The 21,274-nt window shown below is 41.1% G+C and overlaps 1 protein-coding gene across 5 annotated transcripts in view; it reads right to left on the reverse strand.

The window, feature by feature from the left end:
• LOC311041590 (uncharacterized protein) overlaps nucleotides 1–21,274 on the reverse strand; it is a 123,260-nt gene that overhangs the window by 15,217 nt on the left and 86,769 nt on the right. For all 5 annotated transcript variants that reach the window (XM_084052038.1, XM_084052037.1, XM_084052036.1 and 2 more), the window contains 3 exons: nucleotides 4,180–4,293; nucleotides 2,693–2,829; nucleotides 1,807–1,957 (listed from right to left, as the gene is read on the reverse strand). In XM_084052038.1, coding sequence (XP_083908164.1) covers nucleotides 1,807–1,957; nucleotides 2,693–2,829; nucleotides 4,180–4,293 — 402 coding nt within the window. The remainder of the gene's footprint in view (nucleotides 1–1,806; nucleotides 1,958–2,692; nucleotides 2,830–4,179; nucleotides 4,294–21,274) is intronic.

The following is a 21,274-nucleotide window of genomic DNA, read 5'->3' on the forward strand; positions in this document are numbered from 1 at the left end:
CGGCACCGAGTGCCGCGCTATGAGCTTGTAGATCTGCTATTTTCTTTTTTTATCGTGAAAATTTGTGCAAATCTTTAAATATATATTTATACATTTTTTTTAAACATTTGTAACATTTGTGTTCCAGGGACCCCCAGAAGCAAATGAGTTATATATATATATTCAAAGATTTGCACACATTTTCATGATTTTTCAAAAAATAGCAGATCTACAAGCTCATAGTGCGGCACCGAGCTTGTATATCTGCTATTTTTGAATAGCCAAATAAATCCAAAATGACACAGATGCGTCCCCAGATTGAATGGGTTAAGTTAAGCTAAGTTTGAACTTAGTGTGAGGTGGTGCCACTGACTCCAGGTCTCTCAGAGACAACCCCTGTCGAATTCCCTCAATCTTATTGATGAAGTGCAGGAGGAATTCTTCACATTTGGAGATGCTTCTAAGGACTGACATGGTGGTGGGCTTATTACTGATTCAACAGCTTGAAACAGTATATCCTGGGATTATGGGAGTGGTCGGAAATATGTTTAGAGAAATAGACACTTTTAGATTGAGGACCGCACTGTCGATTGCTGCCCACATGATAAACCTGAAAAATTATTAAAATAAGTTACTAGTAAGTAAGACGCGCGAACGCTGGAAGCGAACGCAGCTCGAAAATAATGTGTATTTACGGACTGTGTGTGTGTGTGTGTGTGTGTGTGTGTGTGTGTGTGTGTGTGTGTGTGTGTGTGTGTGTGTGTGTGTGTGTGTGTGTGTGTGTGTGTTTTGACTGCACTCTGGCGCACTCTGTTGGTTGCACACAGGCAGTGCAGGCAGTGCACACATACTGCACACGCACACACAGACAGAGACACAAGCCGAGCAGAGTTTCATAGTATGCTCCACTTGGGCGGAGGCGCCTCCTTCCGCGTTCGCAACAACTTTTAAATACCTGTGATTGCATGGAAGCCGGTGGCTGAGGGACAGGATGGGAGCACGGACCGAAAGATTTAGAGCTTTATGGTCTGGGGGGGGGGGGGGGTGGTCTAAGATACTAAGGTTACTTAGGGAGACACTATGAGTTAGCACTAAATCAAGTGTGCGGCCCAACCATTGATGTGTTGTACAAGATTAAAAGATTCATTAAGTGTAATAAAATCAGTTGCTAAAACAGAGGAGGGACAACAGACATGGATGTTACACATGCACATAAAGCTCTGCGAGGTCTGGCCCCCACGTACATTTTAGACATGCTGAAACCGTATGAACCTGTGTGCAACCTTAGATCTTCAGGCAGGGGTCTCCTGACTCCTTTTCAATCAACCTTAGATCGTCAGGCTACCTACCTACCTACCTCAGGACCTGAGGGATGCAAACTCGGTGCTCTATACCACGGCTTTCTCTTAGATCACTTGCTTATTGTTTTTATTGTTTTTGTTTATTGCTGCAATGATTTTATTGTTGTTTATCTTACCGTTGGTCTTTAAGCTGAACTGCTTCAGCGTAAACACCGAAACATTATTAAGTTGAATCATTTTTGGTGTATTGTATTTTATTGCCACTGTAAAGCACTTTGTAACCATGTTTCGAAAAGCGCTTTATAAAAGAAGTTTACTATAATTATCATAATGATACACATGCATATGTGCGCGCGCGCGCGCGCACACACACACACACACACACACACACACACACACACACACACACACACACACACACACACACACACACACACAATAAGGGTAGAAGGTTGTATATTATAACTTTGTTATAAACAGACAACATCAAATTCCCAATCATTTTGTTAAAATGTACTTTACTCACCTCCCACATGAAATGTGTCTAGTTTCTGCAGGACATCCTGAAGGGTTGGTTTGTTCTCAGTGAAAAAAACATTGATGTTGACAATCTCAGTTGTGATGTGATTGGAGATGATGAGGATTTCATAATTGAAGCTGATGGAGAGCGAGGAATACTGCAAAGTAATTAAAGATATTTTTTGTTAAACAGAAGACTGGTAGATTGGTATAACAAACAATACTGAAAGCATGAATTAGCTGTTAGACAATTCCCTACCTGCATCTTATAACTTAAAGTAGTACAAGGCTACTCCAAAAAAAAAGAAAGAAATAGCAGCCTCTACTGGTCACTACCGTGATTGTAGGAGTATAGCTGACTCCTGCATTACCCAGAATTCCATTCGTTTTCACCGGAAGGCGGAAGCGTTTCAAAAAGCGTTCTTTTAATTGTTTTATACTATCTACGGATCGTTTCTCTTAGCCAGTGGCGCTTTAGTTACCCTGAGTTGTGCTTTATTTTTCTTTTGTTTTTCCATCTTCAAATCCTATAATGTCTCCACCCTCACCACCTGCCTGACTGACATTAAAACCTGGATGCAATGGCACCTGGTTGGTTTTATTTATTCATTCATTCAATGTAACGCCCAAACCACACCTATGCATAATGTTAAGCATAGCGCAGGTGTTTTAGGGACAAGGCTGGTGGTGCATGATAGTGACACAGCCATGGGCACACCTCTCGCGCAAAGCTTGATGCTTAAACAGCGGATAAGGAGGCTGGAATGGACCTAACTGCTTGAGAAGCACTCAGCTGAGTGAAGATATATATTAATATTATTATTTTTTTACAGTCACTCATTGTCTTTGATATTGTCTCTAAGTTATAGGCAAGATTTGTTTCTTTGATTCACCTTGGTAACAAGTCTGGTAACACCTTCTTTTCCTGTTTGAAAAGTAGCTTCACCAATGCTGGATGAAAGGTCCATGGCAATGTAGATGTTGAGTGTCTCATAGTTTTGTATCACGATCTGTCTCACCTGTGAGTCGTCTGAAAAACACAAACAAACATGATAAATTTGGCAGACACAGAAATCTAGCCAAAATGAAGCTTGAGAAACACAAATAATGAGTTTTTTGGATGGTAATTCATCTGTTTATATTGATTTATTTATGGAAGGTTCTTTGACAAGAATGCATATACTTGAACATATTTGTCTTTATTTTCTTTTTTGTCTTTTATTTATTATCTGTCAAAGGGATAAAACAAAAAACCTATTTCCATTGTGGTGTTTTGAGAGCAAATGTGAGTGTACACTGAGTGCCATGTGTTGGGGGGGGGTGGGGGGGGGGTAACAGAGGGCTGACATGTTTTCACGATTCCCGCGGGTTCTATTCATCCTCTGATTGGGATGTCAAAGTACATGCCCATACTGAAGCCAGATCTACAAGACCACAACACGTTGCGGATGTGACACGTTGTGGGCTTGCAGATCCACTATGTTCTGCACGCGACACATTCATCATTCAACAAAGCATAAATCAGGCAGGAGACACAGCGTTCAGTTACACTGAGCTACCAGTGGAGTGAACAGATCGATGGACCTGAAAATTAGTGTGAAAGTGAACTTGTATTATCCTCCAAAGGTGAGAAGATTGTTGACAAAATATAACACAACGTTCATGATATTGAACTAGGGGGGTGAAATGGAGTGCTAGGGGGGTGATGTGGAGTCTGAAGAGGTGAGTGCTAGGGGGTGATGTGGAGTCTGAAGAGGTGAGTGCTAGGGGTCAGGTGGAGTCTGAAGAGGTGAGTGCTAGGGGGTGATGTGGAGTCTGAAGAGGTGAGTGCTAGGGGGTGAGGTGGAGTCTGAAGAGGTGAGTGCTAGGGGGTGAGGTGGAGTCTGAAGAGGTGAGTGCTAGGGGGTGAGGTGGAGTCTGAAGAGGTGAGTGCTAGGGGTGAGGTGGAGTCTGAAGAGGTGAGTGCTAGGGGGTGAGGTGGAGTCTGAAGAGGTGAGTGCTAGGGGTGAGGTGGAGTCTGAAGAGATGAGTGCTAGGGGGTGATGTGGAGTCTGAAGAGGTGAGTGCTAGGGGGTGGGGTGGAGTCTGAAGAGGTGAGTGCTAGGGGGTGAGGTGGAGTCTGAAGAGGTGAGTGCTAGGGGTGAGGTGGAGTCTGAAGAGGTGAGTGCTAGGGGGTGAGGTGGAATCAGTTTCAGTGCATATTTAGACCGTGTTAACAGTCATATATGCAGTCATATGCAATGTAGTGGAGTAAAGTATGATTTAGTGGTTGAGTTGTGTACCACAGCATTCCTACTGGTAGAGAGAGAGAGTAAAGTATTACTTCCCAGCTATTCTGCCCACAGAGTTAAATCTACCACTGACATAAATATATATTTACCATTTGTTGGTGCTGGAGTGGAGGAAGCCCTGTTTCCTGCAAAGACAATGTACATACACACACACACACTCACAAACAGGCACACAGACACACATGCATATACATATAGACAGGCTACACACACACACACACACACACACACACACACACACACACACACACACACACACACACACACACACACACACACACACACACACACACACACACACACACACACACACACACACACACACACACACACACACACACAATCACAGAATGGTAAAGTATGTAGCATTCAAAAGTACAACAATACAGATGTAAGAAGAGAACACAGATAGATAAGAGCCTAACATACTACCACTTTTAGCAATTAAATGAATAATAATGAGAACGAATTATAACTAATTAAAACAACATTAAATTCAAATCTATTAAAGACAAACATGATGAGAAGAGACAACAATACAGCACTGTACAAAACACCTGACTTCCTCTGCATCACAAGACAAAGACACCAAGCGTCCTGCCCCATACCAACATGTGTACAGGCCAATACCAATGTGTACATTCAGTATAGTTGATAGAAACATAGGGCTCCATACCAACATGTGTACATTCAGTATAGCTGATAGAAGCATAGAGCCCCATACCAACATGTGTACATTCAGTATAGCTGATAGAAGCATAGAGCCCCTTACCAACATGTGTACATTCAGTATAGCTGATAGAAGCATAGGGCCCCATACCAACATGTACATTCAGTATAGTTGATAGAAGCATAGGGCTCCATACCAACATGTGTACATTCAGTATAGCTGATAGAAGCATAGAGCCCCTTACCAACATGTGTACATTCAGTATAGCTGATAGAAGCATAGAGCCCCTTACCAACATGTGTACATTCAGTATAGCTGATAGAAGCATAGAGCCCCTTACCAACATGTGTACATTCAGTATAGTTGATAGAAGCATAGGGCCCCATACCAACATGTACATTCAGTATAGTTGATAGAAGCATAGAGCCCCTTACCAACATGTGTACATTCAGTATAGCTGATAGAAGCATAGAGCCCCTTACCAACATGTGTACATTCAGTATAGCTGATAGAAGCATAGGGCCCCATACCAACATGTACATTCAGTATAGCTGATAGAAGCATAGAGCCCCTTACCAACATGTGTACATTCAGTATAGCTGATAGAAGCATAGAGCCCCTTACCAACATGTGTACATTCAGTATAGTTGATAGAAGCATAGGGCCCCATACCAACATGTACATTCAGTATAGTTGATAGAAGCATAGGGCCCCATACCAACATGTACATTCAGTATAGTTGATAGAAGCATAGGGCCCCATACCAACATGTACATTCAGTATAGTTGATAGAAGCATAGGGCTCCATACCAACATGTACATTCAGTATAGTTGATAGAAGCATAGGGCCCCATACCAACATGTACATTCAGTATAGTTGATAGAAGCATAGGGCCCCATACCAACATGTACATTCAGTATAGTTGATAGAAGCATAGGGCTCCATACCAACATGTGTACATTCACATTCCAAACTGTTTCACACTTGTGTCTGCCCTGTCATGGACTATATGGCTGGTGTATGGGGTTCAAACACAAATATGAAAGGACAAATGGTCCAGAATAGGGCTTTATGGTATTTCCTTGGAGTGCATAAATTTGCACCTGTATTGGCAATAACAGGAGACATGGGATGGGAGGTGTGTGAGATAAGGTGGAAATGCAGCATGGTAGCCTTATGGAACAGACTCATCAGAATGTCAGAGAATAGAGTTGCCAAGACATATTTTTTTATTGGGATGTATGGATAAAAGGTGCACTAACACTTGCGTGACTAACCCGTCAATCTGGCCGATTTTGAGAATGTAAAGTGGATTATCTTCTCTCATGAAGCTCTTAGGAAGTTCCCCTTTCATGACTTTTCCTAAATATTCGATTTAAATCATCTCTGTTTTGTTTTTTATCTGAAATGTATTATAAATATGAAATTAGCTCTATATCACGCTGGGCAAGACCTGGGCTGTTGGTTGTCTAGGATGTTGACAACCGGAAACGGTTGAATTTGATGGAAGTACCGCCCAAAGAAATGACGTTGATGCTTTACAAATCTGTTAACATTCTCCGTGAATGAAACGAGTGTTGTGATTGATCAAAAAATATCGTTTCCGGGGGAAACGCGTACGACGGAAATCCTACCCACTCAGGACTTACTAGACACTCGCTGCTTTAGGTTGTGAGCGGGCTCTTCTTTTCGCAGACGAGTGAGGCTGGGACCGAGGCTAGCTCTATATATACCATCCCAAACGTTATATTTCGGCAATTTGGACAGGTCTTACCCTTTCTCCCCCAGACAAGAGCCATTCACACCTCAGAGACCGCCAATCGTCATTGTTCTGTTTAATGGGTGATTTGCATTTTACTTTCAGCCTGGCCAAGGGACTTCTCTGTTCTCTCCTTTAGGCCAATACTAATAATGAAATAAAAAGTATAACTGTGTTGTTCCCGTAAATCTAACCTCTAAACAGTGGTGGGAAAAGTACTTAAATTCTTTACTTAAGTAAAAGTACCAATACTGCAATATAAAAGTACTCTGTTACAAGTAAAAGTCCCAAATTCAAAATTTACTTGAGTAAAAGTACAAAAGTATTGGCATCTAAATGTACTTAAAGTACCAAAAGTAAAAGTACTAAATATTTGAAAATAGCCGATCTACAAGCTCTCAACGTGTCGCGATGCGACGCGTTGAGAGCTTGTAGATCTGCTATTTTCAAATAGCCTAGGTATAAAATATGCCTAAAGTGGTTAATGTATGTTTCATTATATCCTAGTTTATATCTGAAAAGTAACTAGTAACTAAAGTTTTCAAATAATTGTAGTCGAGTAAAAGTACAATATTTGCCTCTGAGATGTAGTGGAGTAGAAGTAAAAGTATTGGAAATTGGAAATACTCAAGTAAAGTACAAATACCTCAAAATTGTACTTAAGTACAGTACTTAAGTAAATGTACTTAGTTACTTTCCACCACTGCCTCTAAATGCTGTATTTCATCTAAGCAGTGCAGTGCGCAGCATGTTTATAGTGTAGCAGAGAGAGAGCGAGAGAGAGAACAGGCTGTTGCCATGTCTGCTTATTATAAGCGACTTTGGGCTTGTTTTTCACGTCTTTCAATGATGACACGTTGTGAGCTATCTATCTGTAAGGACAGACATCTCGTTATATTCATGGCTTGATTTCTCCCATTCCAGAAGTTTACAAATATAAATGAATAAAGTTAAATTAAGAGCCTATTATTATTACTATTATTAGTATTATTATTATTATTACCCTTATTATTATTATTATTATTATTATTATTATTATTATTATTATTATTATTATTATTATTATTATTATTATTATTATTATTAGTAGTAGTAGTATTACCCTTATTATTATTATTAGTATTATTATTATTATTATTATTATTACATATATAATTCAATTATAATGGTAATCATTTTATTTCACTGTGTTGCTGCTTCTGTTCTGTTATTTTTACTTTACTGGAGTATTTGCAATTGTCTAAACTTTTAACTCCAACTCCACTACATCTCAGAGACAAATATTTTGCTTTTACTCATTACTCCACTACAATTATTTGAAAACTTTAGTTAGTAGTTACTTTGCAAATATAAATGATTACGTTATAAAACATACATTAACCACTTTAGCCGATTTTATGCTTAGGCTATTTGAAAATAGACAATCTACAATCTCAAAGTGCTACAATAGGCAGTTGCATAAAAAGAAACATCACACCATTAAAAACATCTGTACACGGTCTACTAAACTGGAAGGCTCATAAAGCACTAAGCTTGTTTAAAATGAGATCCCCACATACACAAATCATGATGACATATAGGAGACAGACAGAAATACACGCTACAGCTTCATGCCTCACTGTTTTCTCAGGGCACACACTCAGACAGACACAACGCATGCAGTAAAATGTTCATAGACCTGACTGCTTATTTCTATCTCGAAATTTGGCAACCCAATCTTTTCCCTGTCACCGCGAAGCGGCGGAAAAAGACCAGATCTACAAGCATAGAGCTTGTCACACAGCGACTGTTTTATGCTTGTATGTCATATATTTTGCCCAGGATTGAGCACATGTGTGAAGCATACCAATGTGTTCGCAACAGATCGCGCTGTTTTATAATGCTGCGCCAACAGATCTGATCTACAAGCATAAGGCTCGTCAGGCAGCCACTGTTTTATGTTTGTAGATCAGATATTTAGCGCAGGAGTAGAGCTGGAATGAGCACATTTGTGGAACATACCGATGTAGGAGACGCTTGCATTAACTCAAGAGTTTAATGTAAGCTACAGATCGCGCAGTTTTATACGCTTTTTTTTTTACATACATGATATGCAGTGGGAGGCATGCGTTAATCCGACAGACCTTTTCTCCGACTATGTGGCATCCGCGTGCGGTTAGGGTTAGGGTGCGGGTTTGGTTCGGGTTTACTGTTTAACGTCGGACTACTATTTCAAGTTAGTGAAGTTACACATGCACATTTCCAGTTAGCCTATATTATAATGTTCTGCCTGCATGTAGTCTGACAATATATGTGAGCTGGTATGTTAATAGGTAGGCTATTTAAAAGACACTAGAATCCCCCGCTGTGACCCGCAGCGCAGGGGGACACGGTTTCGGATCGTCTGGAGCCAGGGGGGAGAGACTGGCCAATGGAATAGCAGGAAACGAACAGTCTTATCAACCTTAACTCAGGCTGGGTATGGGATGGGCTGACGGCCGTCATGAGAGTGTTAAGGGCAAGTGCAGTAGAGGATATACTTCTAAGAACTGGGTTACTCGATAGTTTTCAAGATAACAACATTGTTGTGGTTAAAACACTTTATAGTTTATATCAGAACAAATGGTCACAGGATATTTTGCATAAACCAAAACTGAGAACATTTGTTATGATTAAAAGCTGTTATGATAGTGAAAAGTATGTTTGTGGTCCATTATCCAAAAGCCAAAGATCTCTATGAGCCCAACTCTGTTCAGGGATCTTACCCCTTCACCTTGAGACTGGTAGGTATAGAGGAGTAATAGAAGAAGAGCGGATTTGTACTTATTGTGACGTAAATGATATTGAAAATGAGTTCCATTTTATTTTCTACTGCCCCTTTTATCATGAGCTACGTCAAAAATGATTTAATAGGTGTAAAAACCTAGATTTGATTTGGTTAAATGACGCAGAGAGACTTGTATGTATTTTTTAACATAGGGTATTGGCACTTGCAGAATATTTAGAAAAGGCATGGGACAAAGAGAAGATATATGTGATGTATAGCTATTTTTTTGTTTTGTTTTTGGGTGTTAAGCAAATGTTTTCTTTTTACTTGTGCAGTTTTCCAGGAAGTGAATGTGATATTGTTTATTCATGTTTTTGGTGTCTTACAATCCCGTAAGGGATGGGTCTTATGACAAAACACAAAAATAAAAATTCATTCATTCATTCATCCAGTATATATGGCTGATAGAAGCATAGGGCCCCATGCCAACATGTGTACATTCAGTATAGTTGATATAAGCGTAGGGCCGCATACTAACATGTTCACATTGTTGGTATGCCACTGCATGGGGCGGCAGTGGCTCAGGGGTGGAGTGGCTGGTAGAGCGGCCGGATGGGAACCGTGAGGTTCACAGTTCGAGTTATTATTGTGTTCTGTGTTCCCCTGGAGTTAGTGTCGAAGTGTCCTTGAGCAAGATGTTGAACCCCTAATTGCTCCCGATGAGCAGGTTGGTGCCGTGCATGGTTTCCTCCGCCATCGGTGTATGAATGTGTGTGTGAATAGGTGAATGTAATGCACAATCAATGTAAAGCGCTTTGGATAAAAGCGCTATATAAATGCACCATTTACCATTTACCGTACATTCAGTTTGGCTGATGGCGTGAAACGACGATCCCAACGTCATCAACGCCCCATGGAGACACACACAGAAGACATAGAGGTACACTCTGCCTCACCACACCACTGATCCCCCCACATCATCAAACCCAAATATCAAAAATGTAACTATCCCTTCAAGTTGACAAATATATGATATAAAATGCCTAAAAGGAAACTAATATTACTGCTAGTAATAATAGTTCATGGGGCCATAATTGCTATTGCTGAATGAATCACATCGAATCAGTGGCGAGCCGGCAAAGCCGGCAAAGCCTTCTCTGCTGGCCCTGCTGCACTTGCCTGATTCAGAAATGTATATTTCATAATATATATATTTATTTTTCACGAACATATTGTATTTATTTTGCTGCCGTCAATGCACCGTCTCTCAGTCAGACTGGACGCGCCGACGCGCTGTTCCATTCAATCGATCTTTATATTATTTTGTATTGATCGTTTTATAGGCTATATTGTTGTTGCTGCCGGTGTGTGACCTAGTCTCAAGTTCAATGGCCCTGGCTGTGTGCTGAGCTGTGTACGTGTGTGTGTGTGTGTGTGTGTGTGTGTGTGTGTGTGTGTGTGTGTGTGTGTGTGTGTGTGTGTGTGTGTGTGTGTGTGTGTGTGTGTGTGTGCAGCTTGTCTGGGATATGTGACAAAGCCTGTTGAATCCTGAGCGTGTTCCACTTCCACATATTTTGCGTGCTTTCTTGTTGTATAAGAAAATATGACTGGTTGTGACTGTGAGTTTGTTATTGTTTTGGGCTATGCTGGTGCAGCCAGCATCCATCATGCTACTGCGCAATATTGGCAGATCGTTGTGGATTTTTGCAATCATGGGGGCTATACTCACGTCTCTGCAATATATTTTAATCGTAATCCAAAAGTATTAAGCTTTGTGTTGAATCAGGTTATTCCACCTGTGTTGTTGTTGCCTGGTTATGTCGAATGACACTGTAATAACGTGAATCAGTGCGCAATTCACGTGCGCAATTCCTCAACAGCATCCCAATCTTCCACATGAGGCCAAGCAGGATCTTTTAGCTGAGGCTCACGTCTGCCGCCACTCTAACAGTGGAACCGTGATTTAATGTTGCATTAAGTCACGCCTTACCAAAGCCTACACTGCAGTTGGAACTAATGAGACATTTGTCCATTACAGTGATGAGCACAGTGAAAAAGACCATGAGAGGAGAAGACTAACAGGGGATGGTGCAACTGAGTACAAGTTGACAATCAACTTCCTCGACGAGAAGCTGTGATGAAGAGCACATCAAACAATATGCAGCTAGCACGCCTTCTTTGCACATATGACCTCACTGCTGATAAGATCCTGCTTGTGAACAACATGGACTGCATCGTAAACCACGAGGAGGCTGACATCACCCTCATTAGCTACATGCTACAAGCTGCACCCACAAAGCGAATCTTAAGCGATGACACAGATGTATTTGTCCTGTTAGTGTGCTGTGTTTGGAAGGCCAACGTTCTTTCTACAGTGCAGGTGGAGAAATGGGATGGCACCATCCTGGACATACAGTAAATGCCACTGTCAGGGCATTGGGCGAGAAATGTCAGGGTCAGCTGGGGACGCATGCCCTGTCAGGATGTGATTCGGTATCCTACCTCTGAGGAAAGGCCAAGGTATCTGCACTGAGAGTACTCCTGGGAAGTGCCATGCCTGCTCGGAATACAGTGCTTGGTAAAAGATACAGGTACAGAGTTCTTGTTTACACTGTATGGGATAAAGAAGGCCAAGAGTATGAATACTGCTCGCTACCAGGTCTACAGACAGAGGTAGAAACCACCAGAGCTTAAAAAGCTTCCTCCAACTAATGCAACATGATGCTGCACATAATTCATCCTAATCTCGAGATCATGTTGTGGAAGGCTGCAGATCTGAGGGACCCAGCTGCAGAGACAAGAGACATCACTAAATATGGGTGGGAGGTTACTAAAGGAGGGGCTGTCATGCCCGCTGTTTCCACCGAGGCAGTGGCTCTGAAATGAAATATTGCATTTTCTATTCAGACAGAGAGAGAATGGGAAGGTTACAGTATCAACAGGTATGGCATCATCAGTCGACCTCTCTCACAACAAGCACTGGGTTTTAAAATCACCCGTTAACATAAACATATGACATCATGGAAGACTCATAGAGCATCCAACCGTCGGAGGTGGAATCCTCTCATTGGCGGAGAGTGATGATGAGTGGATTAAGTCAGATGAAGATGATGATGGTAGATGATGATGATGACCCCACGTCAAAGTGCCTGGGTCAACACTTTGACATTGGGTCTTGAACGGTCACTCAGTGACACTGAAAAAAGGGCATTGGAGGGACACAGAGTTCTAACTAGAAATATTATGAATTCCACAGGCCAATAGATAGCAACACAGCAGACAGAATGAAACATGTCTTCCTGTAGCGAACATAATTTATCAGACAATAGAGCAGGCACCCTGATATCAGCTTGAACAGCAAGGCCCTGAGTTATGGGTGAAACATGTCAGGTTGACAGTGAGACGACAAATATGGAGCCAGGCTTAGTTAGGATAAAATATGACACAAAATATGAATTTGATCTACAGTTAGATCTGCATATCAATATTGTCCACAAAATACAGTTGCCCACTTTGTGACCTTTTTTCTTAGTTGTTCAGTTTTCTCATTAAATATGTCGTTGTCATTCATTATTATGCTAATAAAGGCATGATGATGAGGCTAGACATGTTTCTTTTCTTTTATATGCACTATGCAGGTACATTAACATCAAATAAGCTTAATCTAGGAAGTCTGTGATTATTTAGAATCTTTTATTTTACCTATAATGTATATATAATATGCTAATTATGCTAATTGCTCCCACTGTGCAATTTTTTTGCAATCCAGCTGATTTGCATTTACAAGTCCTATAGATAACATTTATATCATAAAAGTTAACAATAATCACCATTTCTGGGTTCATGAAATTTCCAGTAGACTATGAATTACATTTTTATATGGTACATTCATATGAATAATACAAAATAACTAGAAAAGGCAGTTCCTGTAGAAACAGCATGGGCTTGCTGAAAACACCTGTAAAGTGATGTACAGTAGAACATGTATTTAAGGAAAATATACATTTGAAGGTACAAAACATTTAAACAAAATTACATTGATGGAATATCAATTTAAAAGCATTAATGTGCTTAAAATAAATTGTATTAAATACTTGTACATGCACAAAAAGTCCAAATAAGATTAGCATGTCAGTGGAATAACTTTACAAGTCCAAAAAGCTCGGTAAAACCATGGTTGCTAGAGACTAATAGATGGTTGCTAGGGTGAAACATATAAAGTATGTTTAACTCACTTTGATTACATTTAAGTAGTTTTACTCAAATAAGTTACTTTTTACTCACTAATCACTATAATCACTTTTAAAGGGTCAGGACACCCTAAATCACTTTTTTTTTTTTAAACAAATATAAATGTGTCACTTGTGATAGGGACCAATGATATAATACAATTGGCTCATAGGCTTGTGGATTCAGAGCTTTCTGCTGTTTCTGTAGCTATTTCTGTGTACTTCCGGGTTCAGGGAATGAAAATAAATATTTGGCGCCACTCATTACATATTTGTCACAATGTTTGATTTCTGCGACGTGACGTAGGCATATCTAATTAATATTCATGTTTGATTTATATAGGTTTGTATCAGGGGGGCGTGCTTTCACTTTTTTTATAACTCCGCCCGCTCGCCTCGGTGTTTCCTGGTTTCCTCCTGACCACAACAAACTTCTCTCGCTCGTCTCGTTTTTCACCACAAGTTGGACAGTTCTTCAAGTAGTTTCTTCAAATTTAGTGTTTTATAATATTAGTGTACAATTATATAGTACAATTATAGTACAATTATTCTAGTAGGATACATTTGTCGCGACGATGGGCCGTTCCTGTGCATTCTTTGAATGTAACGCTACTTCAGGGCTCCATGCCTTCCCAAAGCACCGTGAGAAAGCCGTACTGTGGTTGAGAGCTATAGGTCGGAATGTCTCAACCAACAGCCAGGGAATGTTTGTCTGTAACAAACATTTCTCCGCCGAAAGCTACGAGAACTACGGCATGGTCCAGTTGGGTTATTCTGCAACAAGTCAGCTGCGGCTGAAGGCCGATGCTGTACCGAATCCTGCAGCCTTTCTCCTACCTTCATCAGTAAGTGTATTTCGTAGCCTTCATTATTTGAATTGGAAAAGTCAACGTTATCTCTTATGTGTTATCAGTAACGCCAAGACTACAGTTCAATGAGAAGTACATTTCCCATCAAAAGAAATACTCCACACAGATCATGTTTACTTTTGCATTGTGAGTGTATACTTCGTCGTACAACGTGGCCGTGCGCCCAAAATAGCAGATCTACAAGCTCACAACGCGTTGCGTCCGCGACGCGTTGTGAGCTTGTAGATCTGCTATTTTCGATGTGCGACCCTCTGTACCGCTAAGAGTTTAGAGAAGCAAGCTAAACTGTGTAGACTTTTTATTCATTTGGATGTTCCTACTCAGGGGTCTTCAACATAATTCAGGCCAAGGACCCCTTAGCTGAGAGAGAGATATGAAGCAGGGACCCCCACTATTGTATAGCTGACAGAGAGATGAAGCAGGGACCCCCACTACATATTGTATAGCTGAGAGAGAGATGAAGCAGGGACCCCCACTACATATTGTATAGAATTGTGTTGCAGATTAACATTTTCATAGATTTCATAGCTTCATAGAGTTGTTTGACAACACTATCATCAATGCTGTGTAAATTCATGCTTATTTGTTTATTTACACGTGATCTTTTCTGATCATTGATGTTGGATTCACGTATTTTAGTCCTCAATACTTAGTCTTTACTTGGTCTGCTACCCCCCCTCCCCTCAAACCAAACCTCTTTACAGAAAATAGCCGATCTACAAGCTTGTAGATCAGCAATTTTTGGAAAATGCTCCTACCAGAATAGCTGGGGTTCAAGTGAAAAAAGTTTTTTTTTAAAAGGTTCCAAACACAAAGATTTGGTGGTCCCCCTGTAACTCTGGGGACCCCCGGCCCCTAGGGGTCTGGACCCCCTGTTGAAGACCCCTGTTCTAACTTTTTTTGTGATTTATGTATTATTTACCCATGTCTTCTATCATTGTCATTCACAAATTAATAATTTGGTGTGAACTGATCAGGTGATTTACAATAATTGTATTTACAATTACAACAGCCTAAGGTATGCCAGGAGATGGGATGCCAGACAGAAACGCCTGCTTCCAGGGACGTTGGCTGTCAAACCTCTCCTGACAGGAGGGATATTGGTGTGCAATACCGCAAGAAGCCTGAAAGAAGAAGCAAGAGTGAGTTTATGTCTCTCTTCATATAACCCCCATATTCGTATGGAATGCTAAAGCTGCCATATCTAGAAATAAATACATAAATAAATACATGAATTTATACAGCAAGAAATGTTAAAATAAATACATAATTGTGCAAGGAAATGTACAATTAAATATTGAAATGTATTCATTTATGTATTTATTTATGTATTTATATATTTATGCATTTATTTATTTGTATATTTATGTTTTTATTGATGTTTTTAATTATTTATTTATTTAATTATTTATTTAAACATTTAATTATTTATTTATGTATTTATTTCCTTATTTATTTACGTATTTATTTATTTAATTATTTATTTAAACATTTAATTATTTATTTATTTCCTTATTTATTTACGTATTTATTTATTTAATCATTTATTTAAACATTTAATTATTTATTTATGTATTTATTTACGTATTTATTTAAACATTTATTTCATGAATCATTTCAGGCCGTATTTCATTGACGGTATGTTAATGAGGGGGCAGGCTTTAGCAATCAAACCCAGAGCGATCAAACTTCCAGCCCATAGAGCTGGAATGTATTACTATTTTGTTGATGATGATAACTGTGTTTATGTTTATAATAATTTGGTTTGATTTGATAAATTAACAAATAACAATGAAAGCCATAATATATTTAAAAATATGAAGCAAAACTAAATAATATATATCAATAAATAAATGCTTGGGGATAATCCCCAACATGTTCAAAAAGGAATAGGAAGAAATGAAGACGTATTTACTCCTACCCCCTTCGTATATATCATTCCTGATTCATATAAACAATTACAAATTTAAATCAAAATCATAAAATCCTATGATATCTGTATAAATGAAATATATATTAAAAAAAATCTTATACATATGATATTCCCTGAAGGGTTTCCTGAGGGTCCATGACTGCTTTCCTAACTGTGTTTCTGGGACCACCTATGATCCCTGAGGGGTTTCTCGGGGGTCCATGGCTGGTTCCCAAACTGTGGGTCTAAGACCCACAGTGGTCCCTGAAGGGTGTCAAACTGTGGTTTGGGGACCTATGGAGGTCCCTGAAGGGTGTCAAGGGGGTCCATGGCTGTTTCCCAAACTGTGGTTTGGGGACCTATGGGGGTCCCTGAAGGGTGTCAAGGGGGTCCATGGCTGTTTCCCAAACTGTGGTTTGGGGACCTATGGGGGTCCCTGAAGGGTGTCAAGGGGGTCCATGGCTGTTTCCCAAAATGTGGTTTGGGGACCTATGGGGGTCCCTGAAGGGTGTCAAGGGGGTCCATGGCTGTTTCCCAAACTGTGGGTCAGGGACCTATGGGGGTCCCTTAAGGGTGTCAAACTGTGGTTCGGGGACCTATAGTGGTCGCTGAAGGGTGTCAAGGGGGTCCATGGCTGTTTCCAAAACTGTGGGTCAGGTTTCTCGGGGGTCCATGGCTGGTTCCCAAACTGTGGGTTTAGGACCCACAGGGGTCCCTGAAGGGTGTCAAACTGTGGTTTGGGGACCTATGGTGGTCGCTGAAGGGTGTCAAACTGTGGGTCAGGGACCTATGGGGGTCCCTGAAGGGTGTCAAGGGGGTCCATGGCTGTTTCCCAAACTGTGGTTTGGGGACCTATGGGGGTCCCTGAAGGGTGTCAAGGGGGTCCATGGCTGTTTCCCAAACTGTGGGTCAGGGACCTATGGGGGTCCCTGAAGGGTGTCAAGGGGGTCCATGGCTGTTTCCCAAACTGTGGGTCAGGGACCTATGGGGGTCCCTGAAGGGTGTCAAGGGGGTCCATGGCTGTTTCCCAAACTGTGGTTTCCATCCTCATAATTTATAGGTCTAATTCCATCACCAGTTCCACCTGCAGGATTTGTAGATCTAATCCTCCAGCAGTGGCGAACGCGAAAGCCCTACATTTTGCCCTACAATCACGCAAATTGGTATACAGTATCTCTACAGTCATGTCATCAACATCCAGCCATCATTTCTCAACACTTGTAGCGCCACCATCTGGCCACACCTTGCAAAAACAAATTTTTAAATGCTGCTCCTACAGATTTTACCCTACAATCACGCAAATTGGAACACAGTACTGTGCCGTCATGACATCATCATGGTCCCACTTCTAGCGCCACCATCTGGCCGCATTGTGCAAGACACATTTTTCTACGCTACTCCTACAGATTTTGCCCTAAAATCACGCAAATTGGTACACAGTATCTCTACAGTCACATCAACATCTCAGCATGGATTTTCCTATTTTCACACCTTTTCTGTATTCCTGCGACCTGACAGTCGCTTATCTCCCAATTAGGGAGTCTTTATGGTAATGGTGTTGTAGGTTTTAATAGCAATAGGGCAATAAGTGTAATAGTATAATAGGTGTAATAATGTAATACGTTTAATGGTGTAATAGCACAATAATTCCAACAATGTAATTGCGCTATGAGTGTAATAGTGTAATAAATATAATAGGCACAATAATGTTATACAGCAAAAAGTGTAATAGTGCAATTAGTGTAATAGCTCAATGAGTGTAATAATGTAAAAAGTGTAACAGTTTAATTAGAGTAATAGTGTAATAGCTCAATATGTGTAATAATGTTATACGTGTACTAAGTTGATAGTGTTTTATTGCAATGAATGTAAAGTGTAATGCAATTAATGTAATAGTTTAATAGCTCAATAAGTGTAATAATGTAGGTGCAATAGTGCAATAAGTCTAACAGTGTATTTGCAGTTTAAGTGTAATAGTTTATTATGTGTAATAGTGCAAAAAGTGTAATAGAGTAATACGTGTCAATGAGTGGCGATATGTCAAACTTCCTTCGCCAAACATACAGGAAGTGCCTTCTTTTCCCACAGTGACACTTCGTAAGGTGGTGGATGGAAGAGCCGGGATTTTAACCACCGACCCTGCTCTATCTTCTTAGCCCCAGCTGTCCCAGATTATATACTGTACATGTTAAGCCAAACATACCAAGACAGCCTAATTCAGTTATTTTCAGGTTTCGAAAGCGACAAAACTGTACAATGAAGCATTTAAATCCGGTTTAATTACATTATGTCACAGTTCAATATTAGAGACATAAAATTACTTTAGTCCAACTGATGATTGTTCAATTATTGTTATAACCCAAGGTGGCATTAAATTAGACACTGTGACTTAGGAAGGTCAGGAAAAAAATGTCTTGAAAAAGGCTGGCAGAAGGAAATAAAATCTTGAAAATAGTCTGGCATTAAAGGGATAGTTGCCATGGGATACTTGCCATTAATAAAGTGGTTGCACAGATTTTAAATGATTGCCAGAATCCCGTGGTCAGAGTACTGGTCAGTTTTCCATTAATATTAAGTAGTTCCAATGGGGCGGGGGCCATTTGGCCAGCTCCACAAATCTAGAATAGATGAATCCACAAAACTAGCGTCATTTGTATTGTTGACCTATTTCTAACATACAGTAATGGCTGCTTTCTGTTCAGCTGACAGCAAAGCACTTATTGTGGGTGATTTATGCTGCAGCGGCGTAATGATACCAGTCACATAAAATAGTACCTTGTGACAGAGGGGTCGAAGTTTCCTGTTTTACCTAACTGCACCGATCAGCGTTAAACTTTGTAGGCACATTCCTATACATATAGAGGCCAAGGAAACACCTTTACCCTGCTTTTTTCCCATCTTCTTTTTATAGCGCCACCAGGAGGCCGACAAGTGTTAAACACATTTTTCCTTGCTCTGCCCAGGTTCCCTCTTAATCATGTTGAATTAGCTAAAAACATATTTTTTTGGGAGAAAAGGGCAACTTTGGCAACTGAAAAACATGTTATGTCAATGCTAGTGGATGGAGGGGATGCATTTTTTTGTCCAACCAAGAAAAAGCAACAAATGGGTGCGAAGATGGGCGAGACATGACAACGGGTGAATTTGTGTAACAGTGTAATACATTCTTTTGTTTTGTTATTATAGGTGTAATAGCTTTAATAGTGTGACAGTGTAATTTGAGTAATAGTGTACTGTAAGTGTCATAGCGTTAAAGGTGTAATAGTGAAATTATGACCCAAGATCGATTTTCATTATTATCCGTCCATCCGTCTGTCACGATGAGTCAGAGTGATGTCAAAACCGGTCTTATGACAGCAAAACCCGTTATGTCAACAAGTTTGTTGACCTGTGAGTCAGTGTGATTTCAGAACCTGTCTTATGACAGTCCGTATATGGAGGACTTGATATATGGACTCATCATACAAACCAAAGCATCACTAAGTCTGACCAGAATGATTGATAGCTGTCAGGATCGTCAGGTTGCAGGATGTACAGAAGAGGTGTGAAAATAGGAAATGAGACAGATCCATGTTGAGGTGTTGATGGCATGACAGTAGTTATATTTGCGTGATTTCAGGGCGAAATCTTTTGGAGCAACGTAGAAAAGATAGCCAGATGGTGGCGCTAGAAGTGGGGCCATGTTGGTGGCATGACAGTAGAGATACTGTGTACCAAATTGCGTGATTGTAGGGCAAAATCTGTAGGAGCAGCATCTACAAATGTGTTTTGCAAAATACAGCCAGATGGTGGCGCTAGAAGTGGTACATGTGAGAAATGAGGGCTGGATGTTGATGAGATGCCAGTGGAGATACTGTGTACCAATTTGCGTCATTTTAGGGCAAAATCTTTTGGAGCAGTGTAGAAAAATGTGTTTTGCAAAATACGGCCAGATGGTGGTGCTAGAAGTGGGACCATGTTGATGGCATGACACTAGAGATACTGTGTACCAATGTGTGTGATTGTGGGGCAAAATCTGTAGGAGCAGCGTCTACAAATGTGTTTTGCAAAATACGGTCTGATGGTGGCGCTAGAAGTGATGAATGTGAGAAATGAGGGCTGGATGTTGATGGACCCCCTTGACACCCTTCACGTACCCCCATAGGTCCCTGACCCACAGTTTGGTAAACAGCCATGGACCCCCTTGACACGCTTCAGGGACCCCCATAGGTCCCCGAACCACAGTTTGGGAAACAGCCATGGACCCCCTTGACACCCTTCAGCGACCACCATAGGTCCCCGAACCACAGTTTGGGAAACAGCCATGGACCCCCTTGACACCCTTCAGCGACCACCATAGGTCCCCGAACCACAGTTTGACACCCTTAAGGGACCCCCATAGTAGGTCCCTGACCCACAGTTTGGAAAACAGCCATGGACCCCCTTGACACCCTTCAGGGACCCCCATAGGTCCCCAAACCACAGTTTGGGAACAGCCATGGACCCCCTTGACACCCTTCAGGGACCCCCATATGTCCCTGACCCACAGTTTGGGAACAGGCATGGACCCCCTTGACACCCTTCAGGGACCCCCATATGTCCCTGACCCACAGTTTGGGAACAGCCATGGACCCCCTTGACACCCTTCAGGGACCCCCATAGGTCCCCAAACCACAGTTTGGGAAACAGCCATGGACCCCCTTGACACCCTTCAGGGACCCCCATAGGTCCCCAAACCACAGTTTGGGAAACAGCCATGGACCCCCTTGACACCCTTCAGGGACCCCCATAGGTCCCCAAACCACAGTTTGGGAACCAGCCATGGACCCCCTTGACACCCTTCAGGGACCCCCATAGGTCCCGAACCACAGTTTGACACCCTTCAGGGACCACAGTTTGGGAACCAGCCATGGACCCCCGAGAAACCCCTCAGGGATCATAGGTGGTCCCAGAAACACAGTTAGGAAAGCATCATGGACCCTCAGGAAACCCTTCAGGGAATATCATATGTATAAGATT

Source organism: Gymnoscopelus microlampas, assembly GCF_963454915.1.
Source record: "Gymnoscopelus microlampas genome assembly, chromosome: 3".
NCBI classification, from domain to species: Eukaryota; Metazoa; Chordata; class Actinopteri; order Myctophiformes; family Myctophidae; genus Gymnoscopelus; species Gymnoscopelus microlampas.